Source organism: Engraulis encrasicolus, chromosome 4, assembly GCF_034702125.1.
Source record: "Engraulis encrasicolus isolate BLACKSEA-1 chromosome 4, IST_EnEncr_1.0, whole genome shotgun sequence".
Lineage (NCBI taxonomy): Eukaryota > Metazoa > Chordata > Actinopteri > Clupeiformes > Engraulidae > Engraulis > Engraulis encrasicolus.
This window is the reverse complement of record NC_085860.1, coordinates 28,260,396-28,281,691: the sequence shown is the minus strand read 5'-3', so window position 1 is coordinate 28,281,691 and position 21,296 is coordinate 28,260,396. Positions and strand designations below refer to the sequence as shown.

The following is a 21,296-nucleotide window of genomic DNA, read 5'->3' as shown; positions in this document are numbered from 1 at the left end:
CACGCCAACGACACTCAATGGCGTCCCCGTTGCTGCACAGGACCCTTTGAGCAAAATGAAGTGACGGCGAAACCCCGGATGTAGAGCAGCCATGCTCGTCCGCGGCCGTCAACGGCTTCAGGACAACTCTTTTCTCTACAGCTCTGATCCTGTGTAAATGGTTACCGTTATAATAATAAACAAAACAAATTAATCAATTTGTTATGTCTGATTGTTTTTCCGAGCAGTGCTCGATTGGTACGGCCTATCTGGTGGAGAAACGCGCTCGGCTCGTGAGACACTACACCGGGTGCGCGAAAGGTAGCCTAACAGCTTGCTGAACACTGAACTTCACAGCATCAAGTGTCATAACAGATGTCGTGGTAATACTATTTACATTCGACTAAGACTAATGCACACATAGACACTTGACCGCGTTTAAATACTGGACTTAGTACTTGTTTGTGGTCATGCTATCACGAACCAAGTGGTAGTAGTAGGCTAACAACAACACTCGCTGTACCAAGCCAAAGTCCTTTAGCAAGCTGAATCGAAAACATGACTGTAGGCCTACGAGGCACAGTGTGAAGTAAACGGTAAGCTCATGAAAGTGCTCCTTTGTTCATTTGTTTTCTGCACTATGTCAACACCATGTATATCATCAGATTACTGTATTCGTCCATTGTCAGCGACGCCGTTTTTAACAATAAAAGGCAAGGCACACATATAGGCTACCCTCATAAAAAGGCAAACAAATGTCCATGTGATTAGTCAGTTTGCCCTTGTGCATCTCGTATTGTATGTGCCCTCCACAGGTTGTTGTTGATGATCCCAGACGTCTTGGTGGGCAGGGTAGTGCATGCCATGGAGTTCGGCAGAGGTATGAAGTAGGACCAAAGTTGTTAAGCCAATGGCAGAGAAACGTCGTGGAGTTGGTGGAAAAGGGTCGTCGCAACGGAGCCTGTCTCTGTCACGGAAGAAAAGAGGTGACAGTGCAGATGGGGGCGGCGGTGGCGCGAAAGTAGCTACCATCACCTCCTTCTTCAGCAATGTGCAACCCAAAACGTTCGCGTGCCCCCTGTGTGGCGTGCTCGTGCCTCGCTTCAGGATCAACGAACACATCGACACTGAGTGTCGGCAGTTCCAGAAGGAGGATAACGAGAAGGAGTCAGTGCCCGTGTCTGGTGAGACACCGAAAACGCCTCCCAGAAACCCCTCATCACCACCTCACCAGGCGGGCCAGAAGACGCCCGACAAGCAGCCAAACAAGTCTCCTCAGGCCCACGCAGGTGACCTCAAGACCAGTCCCTACTTCAAGAAACAACAGTCTTCACAACAACAGCATCAGCAGGAGGAAGAGGCAGAAAGGGACTCTCAGGATGTCACACACCGATCTGAAGTAGTCCGGCGGGTCAGCCTGTCTTCTAGGCTGTCCAGAAAGTCCCTGAAATCCCCCCAAAAAGACAAATCTGGACCAGTCATCAGTGCTGACACAGGAGATGGGGTCACCAACACAGACCTGTGTTCGTCTCAAAAAGAAAACCAATCCACAGATGCAAAGTGCACATCAGGACACACCTCTGAATGGTTTTCCACTCAGAAACAAACAGTTGCTGTCAACTCTCCTTTGGCCAGTGAGAGGGTCGTAGTGACACACTGGCCACCAGCCACTACTCAACCACAACCATCACCGGCCACTACTCAACCACAACCATCACCGGCCACTACTAAACCACAACCATCTCCAGCCACAACTAAACCACAACCATCACCGGCCACTACTAAACCACAACCATCTCCAGCCACAACTAAATCACAACCGTCACCAGAAAGAACTAAATCACAACCGTCACCAGAAACAACTAAATCACAACCGTCACCAGAAACAACTAAATCACAGCCATCATCATTTCCCATACCTGATAACAGTCGGAAGAGAAGGTCAACAGAAAACACATCTGACACACACCCGCCAAAGTCCAGACTCCGCAAGAGGGCCAGACAGGAGGAGGGAGGCTCTGTGCAATCCCCCACGACACATCACACCTCCTCTACCACCTCAACCGAGCATACACGCCCCCCCTGTGTTGCCAGCCTTGGACAGAAAGCCCAGACACAGACCGCCACGGTTTCATACCGCCATACAAACACGTCTACAGTCCAGAGTTCTGACCAGGCAGCACCCAGTGAGCGAACCTCACACAGTGATGCATCCTGGGAGGGTTGCAGAGCGGAGCCTGACCCTGGCATAGATAAGACAGATCCTGGGATGTCGGAGCGTAGCCTGGATGAAGGGCCTAAAGTCTTACAAACAGGAGCAGCACCAGAGTCGTCGGACCATCTGGAGGTTGACACTGAAGCCACGCAGAGTAACGCAGCGGGATCGGGCGGATCTGTCCGGAAGCCGTACTACCTTCGGAACTTCCTGTGTGTACTGGAGGCGGTGCTGGAGCAGGAGGACGACCTCCGCCTCTTCAACCAGGACGACCTGCACACCATACGCAGCTTCCAGCAGCTCTCAGGTACACAGTACACACACACACACACACACACACACACACACACACACACACACACACACACACACACACACACACACACACACACACACACACACACACACCCTGGACAACTTGGAAGCAGACATATACATACAGACACACATTCCCATAAATTCTTAAATGTCATACACACAGTATAGCAATGTGTAAATCAGCTCAGTGCAAATGTGCAAACAGCCCATTGCTGCACATAACCTGTTTTGTGTGTGTGTGTGTGTGTGTGTGTGTGTGTGTGTGTATGTGTGTGTGTGTGTGTGTGTGTGTAGCTCTAGGCCAGATGCTGTATGTGAGGCTGTTTCAGAGGAGGCTGAAATGGCTGCCGGTGGGGAAGCTGGACTACAGCGAGATCAGCACTGATCTGGGACCAGTTGTGGACGAGCTGCAGCAGGCGGGCCTTGTACAGGGCGGTCAGTACACACACACACTAAACACTTAAAGGTGGGGTTGCAGGTATGACATCACGTTGGGGGAACTCCCCCAGGATTCTAAGGTTCTATATAGACTCCTATGAGCCTGCGGAACCCCCAACGTGATATCATAATAGTACATTTTCTTAAAATGGTTAACCTGCAACTCCACCTTTAAGCAGCTCATACCTATAGTGAATTCTGGAAGTTCTACAAGGGTGTCACTGCAAACACACATACTGTTACTATCATATACCCTAACTCTAAAATTAAAAACCGGTTTAATTTATGGTTAACGAGAGACCTTTCTATCAAAGGACGCATATTACTTTCTAAAACAGAATGCTTGTCTCGCTTAGTTTATCCTGCTAGAGTTCTTGATACCCCAAAATCCTTTGTCAAAGAAGTAGACTCATCCTTATTTAACTTTATATGGAAAAATAAACCACACTATCTCAACAGACAAGTACTAAGTAACCCTTATGATCGTGGTGGACTAAATGCACTAGATTTTCACTCCTCTAATATAATGTTCAAGATAAATTGGATTAAAGACTATATTAAAAACAAGAACAAGATATGGTACCTTATTCCAAACCTGATCTTCCAAAAAGTTGGTGGTTTAGAATTCCTTCTCCACTGTAATTTCCAGGTCAATAAGCTCCCCATTAAATTATCTAATTTTCATAAACAAGTCCTCCTCTGTTGGCTTTTAACTTACACACACAATTTCTCACCTCACAAACAGTTTATTTGGAACAATCACCTCATTACATTCAAAAAGAAATCCTTATTTTTTGAAAACTGGATTAGTAATAACATATTGTTTGTTTCTCAGTTAATGAACAATCAAGGTTTTTTCCTTACATATCTAGAATTTTTAAATAAATTTGCTATCCCAATTCAGCCTAGAGAGTACAGTATTGTATTTGATGCTATTCCCAATGGCTTTACGAGAATACTAGGGCCTAAGAAAATTTAAAGTTTGGTTCCGGTTGGTTGTCAGCTTTGGTCATGGGTCGGTCGGATTTTTTTTTTTTTTACAACTTTTTCCCCCCTCTTTTTTTTTTTTTATGTCCGACACCCCCAACCCCCCACATGCGCCAGATTTCGTCATAAACGTTGTTGGAACAATGCCAAGGACGATAGTGGAGTGAGGCCTACAGCTAAAGTTACAATGAAATATAATAAGCAAAATGAGGCAATTATACTGACCGTCACCGAAATTAGGATATGATACATAGCCTACCGTTTCTGGCCAAACTTGTCCAGCTGTCAGTTGCCTGACACTGCTATTTTAACTCATGTAGGCATATGTCCCGTTTACTTTTTTGATTCCTTTCCATCATCCGTTGTAGACCATATTTTCATTGGGATGAAGGTTCTGGCTTGCAAACATTCTATTTAGCCTACTCACTTTTTTTGTTTTACGCGAGGATGTAGACACCTGAGGCGAATGTTTTAATGAAGGGCGATTGAGGGGCAACATCGTCACTGCCATTAAATCATTATTGTAGGAAACTGTAGTAGTCCTAGGTCTTCATCGAACAGTCGTATTTGTGGCGACATCATCGTTCATTTCAATTTCATTATTTGGAGGAGGTGCGGAGAGTGAGACAGTGACAGGCGCCCTGCTCCTGTGCAATGGTGGAGGGACAAGCAGAGAGAGAGAGAGAGAGAGAGAGAGAGAGAGAGAGAGAGAGAGAGAGAGAGAGAGAGAGAGAGAGAGAGAAAATAACGGGCGCAGGCCAACGGACTTCTTGGTTAACCAAGCCTTGTGGTAAATAAAAGAATGAAGGAAAACTTGGGCAAAGCATTTCCCTTCTCTCATGTTAACTTATTTTCCAAGGTATTGACAGTGCTACTTAAGTATTGCTATAACGAAATGCATCTCGTCGAACATGCAGCGCGACTGAATGAAAGCCCTTTTCTAACACGACGAGACAATATCAATACATTCAAAAATCGTGGATACTCATAATGTTGTCTGTGTGATGCATTTCGAGGCGGGTGGTCAGGCTGTGTCAGTGTCGGGTGAGGTAAGGCTGACTTATTATTTGACAGGCATTTTCGCCAGGTTCCCAAATCCTACATCGTAGGCTATTAGTCTGCAAGAACGCTATGAGGCAAGTTGTTAAAAACTTACGAGCTACAACGACTACCAATTAGCATGTTGTAGCATAATAACTAGCCTACAACGTGACCGAGTAGGTGCGCAACTCTGCAGTGACATTTGGGGTTTTCTAATATCAAGCCGGCGGCCCTTATGGCGCGCGCGTGTGTGTTGCTCCTACGTGGATAGTCATGCGATGCAAATTCAGTAACTTACAGGCAGGTAGAAAGTGAGAGATGGCGAGTTATGGGAATGAAGAAACGTGTTGTGTCTTGTCTATATGAACAACCGTCCACACAACATCGATAATTTTTTTTGAGGATTCCAAAAACTCAAAAAAAAAATTTTGGGTCGCACAAAAAATGATAGGGTCGGTCGGCAACCGGAACCAAAACATTATTTTTTCTAGGCCTAGGCCTATCTACAGCTCCATGTGAGCAGTCTAATCCACACATTAATAATCTATTTCTCAATGGTGTAAACATTAGAGATAGAAAATGTAACAATAAATGGTTAAGACAGATGATACAAAAACCTGTTACTCCAAGGTGTAAAAGTTATTGGAATGGCTTATTTGATGATGTTATTTGGGATAAGATTTGGCCTGCCCTTAATAAATATGTACTAAATAACAAAATTAAGGAAGTCTCATTTAAAATATTACATTTAATTTACCCCACAAACACACTTTTACAACGATTCAAAGTAGGTGTGCCAGATGTATGTGTTTTTTGTGGTATTGTGTCTGAATCTGTTTGTCATTTATTTTACGAGTGTTTTTACTCAAGATTTTTCTGGATTGAGGTTGAGCGTCTGTGTTGTGAGGTATGGTCGTGTAGTGTTTCTTTAAGTATGAAAGATATTTTACTTTTATTTGAAAGAGAGGATCTATGTGAACCATATGTTTTTATTTTGAATTTGTTAATAGTCTTGGGGAAATACCACATTCACAAATGCAAATGGGGAGGAAGAAACCCTTCTTTTGTCTGCTTCAAGAAAGAACTGAAATTTTATTTTAAATCCCTTGAAGGACTGAACAGCAAAAAAGCTGAAAGAACTATTGCCTTAATGGCTATTTATGGCTTTTTTCCCTCTATTTATTAATATGTGTACGATACCCCGCTTTCTCAATGTTTGTATCTAATCTTTTCTTACAATAAAAAAAAAAAGAAAAAAAAATCATATACCCCAACTGCTCTACAGAGAGCTCATTAAGTGTGCATTGCACGCACACATAAACAAGACAAATGCACTTAACCTGTACCCACAGAAACGGGAAATCAAATCAAATCACATTTATTTATAGAGCCCTTTAAAAACAACAATAACAGCTAACCAAAGCGCTGTACAAGCAACAAGGACAGAACAATAGTAATCATTGTGACAAAAATATAGTTAGTAGATAATAATACAGCTATCACATTAAAAGACTTTTTAGCCTAGAGCAGGGGAGCAAAAAAGACAAACTCATTATTAAGTACTGACAACCTGAAATCTCAGACACCTCAGACAACTTTTTAAACTTCTTTCTGGTATTCTTAGTGTTTTCCCTCTACAAGCCTGGGACCCTAATTAAACCATATGGTGGGCTGCATCTGGTCCCTTTGTGTCCGTTTTTTTAGCATAACAAGTGCGTACGTTTTGTTCTTAATTTCACGCTGGCAGACATATGATTCGATCCAAAAAAAAAAAAAAGCCCTGATGAAGGCCAATGTTGGGCCGAAACATGTTGGCAAATTTTAAATGTTCAAATATGAACTAACTACATTTAATTAAAAGCTTTTTAATGAAGACGAAGAGTGCCTTGGATTTCATCGTTCATCTCTAAGTTACGTCTAACCAAAGAGCACCTTCGCACTACAAAACAGAACGCCGAAGCCCTCTGACCTACGCCTTTGTTTAAATATGATTCGATCCGTGTGTGTATGTTGTTCCAGAGCATGAGCTCCAGGACCTGGGGGAGGTGCTAGAGGTGCTGCCCGCTCCGGAGCTGCGCCTGCTGGCCAAGGCTATGCACGTCTCCGGGGCCAACAGCAGCCAGAGGCCGCAGCTGGTGGACGCGCTGCTGAAGCTCGGCAGACAGAGGGCGCTCTTCTCCATGGGCCCAGGCACTGGCACCGTCATCCTGAAGAGGTGAGGGGGTAGGAGAATCAGAAAAACACATGAAAGTCAAGCTATGTTATTTCTACAGCATTGCACATTTTAAACACAACACAGTTGATCATAAAGTGCATCACAAACATGTCAAGGAATACAGCTTACAGAGAGGTCCAAAAGTGGAAAGCTGTAATAGTCATTGAAAAGTTAACTACCGTAGTACTACACTACTATGACATAACACACAGCTTTAAGTAATGCACTATGACTTGGTCATTGCCATTCCGGTAACAGAAAATTTATAATGTTGTGTCCTAACGGGTGAAAAAGAAATACAAACATTTCCCCTTGTATTTGTTCTAGAGCAAAGCAACTCTTGGGGCATTGCGTGCGTGTGGCAGCGTGTGGGAGAGCCGTGTTCTCTCGCCTCCTGCTCCTGTTCTCCCTGACGGACACGCTGGACGACGAATCTGCTGGCGCGGGGGGGCAGGGCCAGCTCTACACCATCCTGTTGGTGAACTCAGGACGCCTGGTCTTCCCCGAATACACCATCCAACGCCAGGCACCAGTGTTCCGACACAGGGATGACCTCATCAGGTGTGTGTGTGCGCGCGCCCGTGTGTGTGTGTGTGTGTGTGTGTGTGTGTGTGTGTGTGTGCGCATGTGTGCCCGCATGTGCGCATGTGCCCCGTGTGTGTGTGTGTGTGTGTGTGTGTGTGTGTGTGTGTGTGTGTGTGTGTGTGTGTGTGTCTGGTGAGATAGAGAGACAGATCTGATATGTCTGATCTTTCTAAAAGACAGCATCACATGCCAGGCCAGGCTAAGCCAGGCCAAATGGCTGTTCAATGAAAGAGTGGATACATTTACTGAATATTTGGATGTGTTTGCTTTGAGTGGTAATGCGCCTGTGTGACTGGTCTTGTCTGGCTGAAGCCATTTGTTTTCCCGTTATGGCTGGGGCTGGCTACGGAAGCAGAATTTCAGGCTCTGAACTTTTGAAAGTCCCATAGACTTCAGTGTTAACCAGGCAATTTTCACACTTCAAATAAACATACAGCTTGGTTCAAAGACCAATGTTTTATTTTGTTTTTTGTCTGTCAATTGTATTGATATCCACGATAATCATATATGTATTCTGACTAGTGTTTCAGATGCTTTCCATTATACACATAGCCAAGTGTAAGTTTTACAGACTATTAGGAGGATGGTTGGCACGGCTGACATGATTGACATTAGCAACTTGTTGGATTTTTCAGCATCTGGTACAATAATGGCAGCCATATTTGGAACTGATCAGAAGACCAATTAAAATACGCCGCCCAGGCGCACAAAAATAGCAGCCCCCTGCAGTGACATCACGGATGACGTCACGGATGCTTTGCCCATTTATTAGTTTATGATGTACTGAATTTTGGGGTGTGTTTGCATTGGGTGGTAGGTAGTGCGCTTGTCTGACTGGCGTCCTCTGTGCAGATATGAGGTGGCCATCCGGTGCCTGCAGGAGGTGAGTGCCGCCATGCAGTCGGGCAGCTGGGAGGACGCCTTGGGCCTCTACACGGTCGCCAAGGCAACCTGGCAGGAGCTGCAGCAGAGTGGGGACCTGAAGTAAGGAAACGGAACCAGTGATGTTCACATCAATTCCACACCAAACAGAACCAATCATGTACCTAGGAAACATAGGGAACAGAACCAGTCTTGTCCATACCAAACCTTTTAGAATCTATGATGTCCATGACAGACCTTTTACCTGTAGGTCGCAGAACCAATAGAACCTATACCACATCTTTTAGGACTCCAAATGTCTATATGAATCCCTTTAGGAAACAGAACCATTAATGTCCATACGAAACCTTTAGGGAACTGAGTTTAGTTGTGTCCTTCCTTAGTTGAGTCCTTTGGAAACCTGATGCTTCTTGTGGATTATTTGTGATTTAATACTGAGTGTGTGCATACCTATATGTGTGTAGATTTGAAGCGGAGATGCCTGTATTCCTGCGGTCCTTCACTGTGGGATGGACCTACACTCGCATCATGTCTCGTGGGGTGGAGATACTGCAGAGGTTACGCCAGTATGAGGTGACTAAACACACACACACACACATACACGCACCCAGAAACTGAGGTGAACACATACAGTATACATAGAAACGAGAAATACCGTATTAGCCCGAATTTAAGACGATCCTGATTATAAGACGACCCCCCATTTTCAGGCTCATGTTTTGGGGAAAAAAGTTTTTTGAAGACTTAATTTTGTTTCACATTTGAAACTTTTCTCAAAATGCAGTTTTTAATTTGTTGGAAAATCTGAGGCTTTTTACAAAGAACAAATTTCACAATACAATTTTCATGGAATTTCCATGATATAAGACCACAGATGGCTACTCATATCCTTTTCCTTTCTTTACTCACTTCACCTGTCAAGCGCCAATAGGCACCGTAACAGGCTACAGCCGTCTGGGCCCGCCTGTTTAAAGTGCGACGCAACATAGCCTACATTCAGAGTCTGCGCCAGCCAGGCAGGCAACCAGTCCAGTAGAGATAGGCAATCTATTGTGCAATGCACAGATTTTGCGAAATGCTTCGTTGACAGCAATATCTAACCAGCAGCCGTCTCGCCAAATCGCCGTTCATTTTATGCATCCAAAGTTTTCCGTTGGACTGTAGAAACCGAACGTGACCAAAGGCAGATTGACGCATTGCACTTGAAACCCATGCGCTGCCTATCAGGACCACGTTGAATTAAAAGTCAGATTGATATTCATTTCGTACCAAGGGTAAAACTCCTAGTGATTTTATATGAACAAGACAATCTCTTGCCCTAACCATTATTCTGTGTTGTTGCATCGTTGCGAGGCATATCGTCGCTTTGTCGCGCACACACAGATGATCATTGATTGGCTTATGACAGCATCCAAAACTTAGCCCACAGGTTGTTCGTCAAATCACCCTTCATTTCTTTAGTTCTAGTGGCGTTATCGGCTGACCAGAGAGAACGACCAAAGCTTTCCTGATGAGACTGTAAAACCAAACACAAATAAAAGCAGAGCAACAAGCCGCGATTGACTTGTGTTTTTCCCCTTGCACTGTCGTCCGCATCGCGTTGACATTGACAGTTGATAGACGTGCGGTGCAACTGTCATAACGAAATAAGCATCTGCAAATTTGATATGGACAAAACAATCTCTTAACCCATCCATTATTGAGTTTTGTGGCATTGTTGTGAAGCATAGGCTACTGGCCGAATTCAGGTTAAGTTAAAAAAATAATAATAATAATAATTATTATTATTTTTTTTTTACTTTTTTCTCTAGCGCGCGGAAATAAGACGACCCCCCTTTTTAGAGTACTATTTTTAGAACAAAAACCACGTCTTATATTCGGGCCAATACGGTACTATATGTTACAGATGTATTAACACTAGTGTTGCACCGATACCGATACCAGTATCAGTGGGTCGGTGGATCGGTACTAAAATGGTGGTATCGGTATCGGTGAGTACCAACAAATAGGGCACCGATACCATTCACAGGTGCTTCTATGACACTTAAACAGCCTTGAAATTAGTTATTTCATAGAGGTATTTAAAAAGTATAATTTTGCTGGATTCACTTTGTATTTGTCTTTTTCCTGTTTCACAAAGGTAGGCAGCAGCCTTACAAAGCCATGCAATGATTTTACATCCAAGTAGTATGCACTACAGCCCTTCATATATATACATTTCAAATAGGGTGGTATCGGTATCGGTATCGGACGATACTGCACAGACAGGTATCGGGTATCGTATCAGGGCCAAAAAATTGTATCGGTGCAACACTAATTAACACATCCGTGATTCTGCAGACATGACATTATGGGAAACGGGAACATATACGTGTAGTTCGCTCTGTGGAAGAACTTTATAACAATTGAGATCACTCCATAATACACACAAAATAAAGTAGGTCACTCCATGAAGGGCATAAACATTAAACAAGTGTTTCTCAACGGGTACAGCCCCCCAGTGGGCGTTGGAGAGCCTCAGGGGGGCATTGAGAAGGATACAGTTGATTTGGGGCGGGGCTTAGTTACCATTGGGGTACATTAGTCTATTTTATTTTTCCATGCTAAGGGGGCGTAAGCAGGCTTATGATGAGTTCAAGGAGGCGTTGAGATAGAAAGGTTGAGAAGCACTGCTTTAGACGAACTTCTAGAATACACTGTTGAAGAGCTTCTGTAGTTTGCCCCATTTATGCATATAACAACAGTAGGTCTCAGTAGACAAACTCCTGTCCTTCACAATCTGGTGCGTCATGAAAGATCACCACGTAAGAAAAATAGTGACTGGAAAAGCAGAGATGTGGGAAGACATTTTGTACTTTTATTTTGAGAAGTACCATGGGACCAACGTTGTAATGTTAGTACCTCTTTACCACAGTCTGCATTAAAATTAGAGATGCACAGGATCCAAGATCCGGTTCAGGATCCGGCAGGATAATAGGGTTTTTCACAGGATCCGGATCCGGCAGGATCTTAAGCAGTGGACCCGGTATCCGGCAGTTACCTAAAAATTAGGATCTGGTGTATCTCTAGCCTAGGTTTTTCAGTCAGTCTTTCACAACCCCAATTGCTGCATGGAGTGAAAGAACTTTGGAAGCGGCCAGTGCAGGCAGTGTGGCAGTAAGCCAATGAGTCTAAAAAATAGTTTGAGCCAATGTAATAAAAAGGGCCCACGTGTGCGAGTAGGCTATGTGTTTCAACCCTTTCGTAGGATCCGGTATCCGGTTCCGGATCCGGCAGGATCTTAAGCACTGGATCCAGTATCCGGCAGGATCCTAAAAATCAGGATCCGGTACATCTCTAATTAAAATGTCTGTCCCCTGGCACTCTTCTTAATACAAGTATAAGATGTTTTCCCACGTCTTATTTGCTCTGATGACTCTGCCTCTTGCTATACTCTATACTCTCGCTTCCAGACTTAGCTTTTTTTAAGGACTATTAGGTATTAGTGTGTGTGTGTGTGTGTGTGTGTGTGTGTGTGTGTGTGTGTGTGTGTGTGTGTGTGTGTGTGTGTGTGTGTGTGTGTGTGTGTGTGTATTTGTGTGTGTGTGTGTGTGTGTGTGTGTGTGTGTGTGTGTGTGTGTGTGTGTGTGTGTGTGTGTATGCACGCACTTGTGCACCTTCTCACTTGAACCCGAGACACGCGCACGCCCGTGTGTAAATTTTCTCACGTGAACCCCGTACTATTGGCGCTGTACGCCAGCCTCCAGAGCGGGTGTGTGTATGTGTATTTGAAAGCACTTTGAGTCAACTTTATAGTTGTGATATTGTGCTATATAAATACATATTGTATTGTATTTTATAAAGGAGCATGTGAAGTGATGGTATGAAGTGTTGTTAAGGCATGTATTGGCTGACTCCTGTGTTCTACAGGAGGCTGTGGTGGTGCTGAGGTGTCTGTTGGAGCAGCAGGTCTACTGCCTGGACAGCAGGGGGCGCTGGTGGGACCGCTTGGCCCTCAACCTGCAGCAGCACCTCAAACAACACGAACAGGTACCCAACAACAACACACACACACACACACACACACACACACACACACACACACACACACACACACACACACACACACACACACACACACACACACACACACACACACACACACACACACACAGCTGGACTGCTACATGATGTCGCTGTTGTAATGTCCATGCGGCATGCTATCAAGTCACACACATCCATAAAAGAATCTCTCTCTCTCTCTCTCTCTCTCTCTGTCTCTCTCTCTCTCTCTCTGTCTCTCTCTCTCTCTCTCTCTCAATTCAATTCTCCTTTACTTTCTTAAATAATATTTCACTTTCTTAAATAATATATAAATAATCTCGCCCAAATTGTAGCCTAGTAGTAGGACAGCAGCGCGCGACAACTTCCACATTGACGTTTGCAAACGAGCCTAAATGTGATTAAAAAACGTTTAGTGATGTGACAAGGATGTGAGAGGGAGGATAAATTGATAGCCTCATCTCAATCACTCCAAACTTCACGGCTCTGTGTGCGTCCGAGAATCCACTCAAGCAAGCTTACAAGTGCAGGGTGACTTGCGGCTATATCGCTTCTCTTCTGTAGGCTACAACCCGGAATCGACAGCTTTGTGCATGAAAGGCGTGTCGTCATTATTTTCAAGCAGTATGTCAACTGTTCTTGGCAACGAAGCAATGATTTGGACAGGCCTTCTGTTCGTGATGTTATTGTAACAGTAGCCTCCATTAAGATGGAAATATTATGAAAGAAATTAAAAAGAATTAAAATGAAAAGAAATACAATTTAGGCCTAATAATAATGGGGGGAAAAAACATGTATGCCCTATTAGGCAATCAATTTGAAACAGACGTTCATGTTGCATCCCTGAACAAGACTGGTTTAAATAAGGATAAGACATAGCCTACATGTGGGCCTAGCATCATAGGACTATTGCACATTAGTAGTACCATGTATGTGGAGCATCAGACAAACGGAACAGGGAGCCTGACCCCACAGAAACCCAAACCCAAACCCACAGATTCAGGTATAGGCAAGATGAGGGACACATGCCCATGTTCACACATACACTCTGAAACGCCTATATAAGGGAAATAATTGATAGGCTATTCTTGGTGTACAATGCGGGTGGGTTGTGTTTTTTTCGGGGTGGAGGGGGGGCTTGGTTGTCTTTATCTACTCCAAGGGGAGGCTCACTGTCAATGAAATTGAAAACCCCTGTTGTATAGTGTCTGTAGGTGATTGCTGACACTGGTCAGCATTGTCACCAGCCATGTCTATCTCTTCTACACACACACACACACACACACACACACACACACACACACACACACACACACACACACACACACACACACACGTGCACCACCATAGCCAAGTGTGTTGCTGATGTCGGTAGGCGACCGTGACGGCCTGTCTGACCCCCTGGTCCGCACCGGTCACCAACCATATCTATCTCTACTACACACACACACACACACACACACACACACACACACACGCACACACATACACAAGCTCACGTGCGCCACTGTAGCTGAGTTGTGTCTTGCTGATGTCGGTAGGCGATCGCTGCTATCCGTGACGGCCTGTCTGACCCCCTGGTCCGCACCGGTCACCAGCTGGCCCTGCAGCAGAGAGCGGCCCGCATGAAGGAGTCGCCCAGCCTCAAGAAGCTCCGCCTACTCCTCAGAGACCTGCCCAGCACCGACGTCAAGGACGTGCCCCACGTAAGACTCACTAGAAATGAAACGAACCATCACCTATTTTCAAGTAGACGTGATCAAGTTGTGTGACAAGGTGTCGAATTGGTCGTTCTAGATTGCCACATAGTATTTGTTAACTGGAGGTGCAGGCACCTAACCCCACATTGCTCCAGGGACTGTAACCAATACCCTAAAATGGCTGTATGTCACTTTGCATAAAAGCGTCTGCTAAGTGTAGTATAGTGTAATGTAATGTAATGTAATGTAATGTAATGGTTGTGGTGTGGTGTGGTGTTCCAGGTCACCATCCGGGGTCACATGCTTCCACACCAGGGGGGAATGGGGAAGTCTGTGTTCCTGCGGCCAGCCAATGAGGAAGAGGCAGGAGGAGACGAGGGCGGGGCCACCATCATGTGCTCTGTGGAAGACCTCGCACTGGCCCACTACAGAGAGATGGGCTACGACCAGGGTGCGTTAGACACACACACACACACACACACACACACACACACACACACACACACACACACACACACACACACACACACACACACACACACACAGTATGGCCCACTACAGAGAGATGGGCTACGACCAGGGTGCGTTAGACACACGCGCACACACACACACACACACACACACACACACACACACACACACACACACACACACACACACACACACACACACACACACACAGTATGGCCCACTACAGAGAGATGGGCTACGACCAGGGTGCGTTAGACACACACACACACACACACACACACACACACACACACACACACACACACACACACACACACACACACACACACACACACACACACACACACACACACACAGTATGGCCCACTACAGAGAGATGGGCTACGACCAGGGTGCGTTAGACACACACACACACACACACACACAGTATTGACCCACCCCTCGAACTACATTGAGCACTTCACAAAGCACATTCACCCTTATGGGCATAAGATACCAGGCTTTCGCTTTTGAACAGACTAGAGCGAGGGAGTTTTAAAAGTCTCAAGAGAATTTGAGCTGTAAACTACTTTAGAACCTTTGGAAAGCTTATTTTGCTGATTTTTGTTAACTTGGCTCTCATCAGATGAAGGTGGTTCCGGCCTTACGCCACACATATCCATCTGGTGTAGCCAGAGGGAGTATATATACAGTGCCCTCCATTATTATTGGCACCCCTGGTTGAAATGTGTTTTTAGCTTCCAATTATTATTTTTTTTTTCTAAATAATATGGGACCTTAATGGAAAAAAAGAGAAAAATCCAACCTTCAATACAAGTGCATTTATTCAGTGGGGAAAAAATCCCACATAAAGAAATAATTATTTGACATCAAATAATGTGTGTCACAATTATTAGCACCCCTGGTGTTAATATTTTGTACAACCCCCTTTTGCCAACAAAACAGCACCTAATCTTCTCCTATAATGTTTCACAAGATGGGAAAAGACATAAAGAGGGATCTTCAGCCATTCCTCTTTGCAGAATCTCTCTAAATCATCCAGAGACCTGGGTCCTCTCCTCTGTACTCTCCTCTTCAGCTCACCCCACAGGTTCTCAATGGGGTTGAGGTCAGGGGACTGAGATGGCCATGGGAGGAGCTTGATTTTGTGTCTGGTGAACCATTTCTGTGTAGATTTGGCCATATGTTTAGGGTCATTGTCTTGCTGAAAGACCCAGTGACGACCCAGCTTCAGCTTTCGGGCAGAGGGCAACAGATTTTGATTTAAAATGTCCTGGTATTTCAAAGCATTCATGATGCCATGCACCCTAACAAGGTTCCCAGGGCCTTTGGAAGCGAAACAGCCCCACAGCATCACTGACCCACCCCCATACTTCACAGTGGGTATGAGGTGCTTTTCAGCATGCGCATCTTTCGTGGTACGCCAGACCCACTTAGAGTGTTTGTTGCCAAAAAGCTCAATCTTGGTCTCATCTGACCAAAGCACACGGTCCCAGTTGAAGCCCCAATACCGCTTGGCGAACTCCAGACGCTTGCGTTTATGATTGTGAGTGAGGAAAGGTTTTCTCTGTGCATGCCTCCCAAACAGCTTGTTGGCGTGTAGACAGCGCCTGATGGTTGATTTGGAGACTTTGTGACCCCAGGATGCTACCATTTGTTGTAATTCTGTAACAGTGAGCTTTGGAGATCTTTTGATTTCTCTTACCATCCTCCTCACTGTGCGTGGTGGCAAAATAAACTTGGGTCCTCGTCCAGGCTTGTTTACCACTGTTCCAGTTGTTTTGAACTTCTTAATTATTCCTCTCACAGTGGATATGGGCAGCTGCAGTTGAGTGGCAATCTTCTTGTAGCCTCTGCCTGACCTGTGAAGGTCGACGCACATCTGCCTCACTTGTATGCTGTGTTCCTTTGTCTTTCCCATGTTTAAGAGTGGATAAGAGAAATGGCCTCGGTGTCACGTCATATTTATACCCCAGGGAAACAGGAAGTGATGAATTACTAATTAAATGTTCCTACATACTCTGGTAAACTTTGTAAACTACTGTAGAAATGACAGAAATGCTTCAATTATATTTATTTCCTGGGAATTGTTAAGGGTGCCAATAATTGTGGAACAGGTGATTTAATGAAAAATAATTATTTTTTAGTCATGGATTTTCTTACAATTCATTTGAGTTGAAGGCTACATTTTCCTACAATTTTCAGTGTGACAGTATTCTTCTGCAATAAACACTGAATTTATTTTAAGGCTTTTAACACATCTCAACCAGGGGTGCCAATAATTATGGAGGGCACTGTATATAGACACGATCGCTGGGTATAGCGCATTACAGATTCGTTCCTCCCAGAGCTGTGAGTGGAGAGCTGTGTGGAAACTGTTCAGAGAACATGCATGACTTTTCGGGCGATTCCTGCAATGCGTTCAACGGCGTACACACACAAAGCTAGCTTTTCGCTTGCTCGCCTACTCGCCACTCTTTCATGGAATGTTCGCTGAAAGTTCCCGCGGCTTTAACTGCCAATGAACAGGCGAGAAGTACCGAACTCTGCATTCCAATTGGTTACTCGCTTAAGAAAGCAGAAGGTCCCAGGCACTCAGAGGTAACTCAGTCCGAAGAAGGAGGTATATTAAAAAGCCTTTATTAGCTGTGGCTACTCATAATTGAAATTAAAATGCCAACATGTTTCGACCGTCTAGGTCTTCTTCAGGGCAAAGCAAAGACAATGGATCGACTCAAAGTTTAAAAAGTTTTAACCCCACCCCTGAATCAGGTGTGTAATCAGTAAGGCGCACCTCCATCAAGGGAGGGGGGAAAGGGGGGAGGGGGGCTAAATCATAACAAAACAGATTCTTCTCATACATTAACAAAAAAGCAATAAGCATTAGTGTCAGCAGTAGGTCTAGCATTTTTTCATTTTCAAACAATGTTCATTATTAAATAGTGCATACATAGAAGATATTATAGAAAAACATTATAAAAAACATTTGAACTCAATATCTTCATTTAGACCAGGGTATCTAAGTGCATCCAATTGGTGGATCCAAAAGGTCTCCCGTTGGTTGAGCCTACGGATACGGTCACCACGTCTATCGAGAGGTCTAATATGTTCCAACGCCTCAATTTTTAGCAGGGAGTCATTCTTATTATGCACTCGTGCAAAGTGCTGGGCCATCTGGTAGTCTGCATTACCAGTGCGTATAGCATACTTGTGCTCCGCAAGTCGGTCACGTAGGCGTCTCTTTGTGCGCCCTACATAAAATATATTAGGGCACGGACAGGACAGGCGGTAGATGACAAACGTGGTGTTACAGTTTATAAAATCTTTTATTTTGTATTCTTTCTTAGATTTAAAATCAATGAACGCTTTCGATTGAATAACATGGCTACAGTGAGGACAATTGCTGCACCGGTAGACACCCACGGGTCTCTTCAACCAACTCTCTTTCCTTTCGGGTGGGAGATGGCTGTGTACAAGTTTGTCACGTAATGTAGGAGCTCTTTTATACGAGACTAACGGGGGGGGAATAATAATAAAAAATCTCGTCCCTTTTTTGTTACACAGTATAGCACTGAGGCTAAACAAGTAACGCGCATCATAAAGGAAAATTGGGCCATAATAAATTCTGACCCTGAGCTGCAACAGGTTTTTCCTGAACCCCCGTTAGTCTCGTATAAAAGAGCTCCTACATTACGTGACAAACTTGTACACAGCCATCTCCCACCCGAAAGGAAAGAGAGTTGGTTGAAGAGACCCGTGGGTGTCTACCGGTGCAGCAATTGTCCTCACTGTAGCCATGTTATTCAATCGAAAGCGTTCATTGATTTTAAATCTAAGAAAGAATACAAAATAAAAGATTTTATAAACTGTAACACCACGTTTGTCATCTACCGCCTGTCCTGTCCGTGCCCTAATATATTTTATGTAGGGCGCACAAAGAGACGCCTACGTGACCGACTTGCGGAGCACAAGTATGCTATACGCACTGGTAATGCAGACTACCAGATGGCCCAGCACTTTGCACGAGTGCATAATAAGAATGACTCCCTGCTAAAAATTGAGGCGTTGGAACATATTAGACCTCTGGATAGAGGTGGTGACCGTATCCGTAGGCTCAACCAACGGGAGACCTTTTGGATCCACCAATTGGATGCACTTAGATACCCTGGTCTAAATGAAGATATTGAGTTCAAATGTTTTTTATAATGTTTTTCTATAATATCTTCTATGTATGCACTATTTAATAATGAACATTGTTTGAAAATGAAAAAATGCTAGACCTACTGCTGACACTAATGCTTATTGCTTTTTTGTTAATGTATGAGAAGAATCTGTTTTGTTATGATTTAGCCCCCCTCCCCCCTTTCCCCCCTCCCTTGATGGAGGTGCGCCTTACTGATTACACACCTGATTCAGGGGTGGGGTTAAAACTTTTTAAACTTTGAGTCGATCCATTGTCTTTGCTTTGCCCTGAAGAAGACCTAGACGGTCGAAACATGTTGGCATTTTAATTTCAATTATGAGTAGCCACAGCTAATAAAGGCTTTTTAATATACCTCCTTCTTCGGACTGAGTTACCTCTGAGTGCCTGGGACCTTCTGCTTTCTTAATTCTGGATTTCCCAACCCCAAGAGCACCATTTTGGACATTTTTTTCCACACACCTGAGCGCCGGGTTGACCTCTCTTTTTTTACGCATACGCCCTGGACAGATTTGGGAACTGTCCACAACTTTGGCCTAGCTCTGCTTATAGTTTAAGCATTTGGTGAACTGACTACTATGGCGACACACTCGTTTTCAAGTGAAGAAGGAAGAAACATCATTGTTACGGACTCACTACTCTCGCAAGTCGACAATGTCCCTACTGCTGAAAGTTCAGCGAAAAAGCATAAACTACGGAAACTCTTTGAAAGAGACTTGAAACTCAAATGGCATATAGTGTCACTTTCGGATTATTGGAGGGAAGGACTCATTCCTCGTGGACTTAGAGTACAAAAATTTCCTGCCCATCATACTGAAGATGCTGAATTCAAATCACAATGGGAGGCGGTACTAAATAAATGTTCCATGGACTTGATGCTGCTACTGATTCAGGATGCCAAGAAAAGCAGGGAGAAAATACAGTCCAGCATCGCCGAAATTGAATCACCGGTACCCACACCATCAGGACAACAAAGTCCCATTCTACAATCTATACAAGAGGAGATCAACAAACTTGAGACTACTATCAAGAATTATAAAATGGAGAAGTTCCAGCGTGACCGAGAGGACTACGACAGGGGTCATGTGTATCGCTGGAACCAACCGCGTTCATCCAGACTTCACCGACAGACGCATCACCAATCGGAGCGCCAACCACGTCCGCGTCAACACAAAGTATCTTTCAACTTGACATCCAGCGATGACGAGAGCCGTTCCAGGGGCTCTTTTGGCTCTGAATCCGACCATTTTTTGGAGGAGGAGTGGCCGAGACTTCAAACCAATCGGAACAACCAAAGAAGACGCGCCGGGGGCGCAGAGGGAGAGGAGCGCGCTCGACCACCAGCATTGAGGCAGCAACCGAGGAAGAAATATCCTCGGTAATCAACCTCTCCGAGGTACCCCTGTCCAAAGATCAACTTACTGTGCTATCCAAAGGTTTGTCATTTGCACCCACCCACAACTCCAACCTGTTCCACACGAGAGTGGATTTGTTCCGGTTTTACCGTAACCTACACCTCAAAGCGTTCTATTACAAAGCTGGACATACACGGCTCCCCACCACTATGAACGGTGACATTGCGCACGACATTACGCACGACAACACACCTGACAATCCAGGCACTTCCAGCACTGACATATTGTTTAAACCTAAGTCATACTTCACTCCAGTTGTGTCGAACCCATCCCTTATTGCATTTTGCAAAAAAGTGGACTATGAGGTACAAGATCTATTTGAGACACAGTCCAGGCCCACTCAAAAGCCCAATTTATCGTCGAGTGAACGCAATGCACTTGCAGAACTTTCTAAAATGGACAATATTATTGTACGGCCTGCGGATAAGGGAGGCGCTGTGGTCGTGTTATCCAAGGAGATGTACATCGCAGAGGCGACACGCCAATTACAATCCAGACATTATGAAAGACTGCGCTCTAACCCCTTGCCCACTCTCACTTCGACATTTCATAATATGCTGTCCCGTGGTGAGACTGAGGGATGGATTACGGAAAACGAATGTAAATACATGACTGTTGACCACCCGTCTCTAGCTACATTTTATTTACTGCCAAAGGTGCACAAACCCCCATTCGACAACCCCCCGGGACGACCTATTATATCAGGCAATGGTACTCTGACTGAACCGGCATCTAAATTTGTGGACTTTTTTATTAAACCATATGTTCGGACCCTTCCATCATTTATTGAGGATACTGTTGATGTTCT

General features: G+C 44.6%; 1 protein-coding gene across 3 annotated transcripts in view; it reads left to right on the top strand.

The window, feature by feature from the left end:
• The first annotated feature begins 253 nt into the window (after nucleotides 1-253).
• fan1 (FANCD2 and FANCI associated nuclease 1) overlaps nucleotides 254-21,296 on the top strand; it is a 27,474-nt gene continuing 6,431 nt past the window's right edge. Inside the window, exons 1-10 of one of the 3 annotated variants that reach the window (XM_063197064.1) lie at nucleotides 254-300; nucleotides 795-2,501; nucleotides 2,807-2,947; nucleotides 6,998-7,193; nucleotides 7,521-7,754; nucleotides 8,631-8,762; nucleotides 9,125-9,233; nucleotides 12,570-12,689; nucleotides 14,243-14,407; nucleotides 14,684-14,852. In XM_063197064.1, the coding sequence (XP_063053134.1) occupies nucleotides 890-2,501; nucleotides 2,807-2,947; nucleotides 6,998-7,193; nucleotides 7,521-7,754; nucleotides 8,631-8,762; nucleotides 9,125-9,233; nucleotides 12,570-12,689; nucleotides 14,243-14,407; nucleotides 14,684-14,852 (2,878 nt within the window). In that variant the 5' untranslated portion in view covers nucleotides 254-300; nucleotides 795-889. Of the gene's footprint in view, nucleotides 576-794; nucleotides 2,502-2,806; nucleotides 2,948-6,997; nucleotides 7,194-7,520; nucleotides 7,755-8,630; nucleotides 8,763-9,124; nucleotides 9,234-12,569; nucleotides 12,690-14,242; nucleotides 14,408-14,683; nucleotides 14,853-21,296 lie in introns of all 3 variants that reach the window. The other 2 variants (XM_063197062.1, XM_063197063.1) reach the window with 2 other exon arrangements.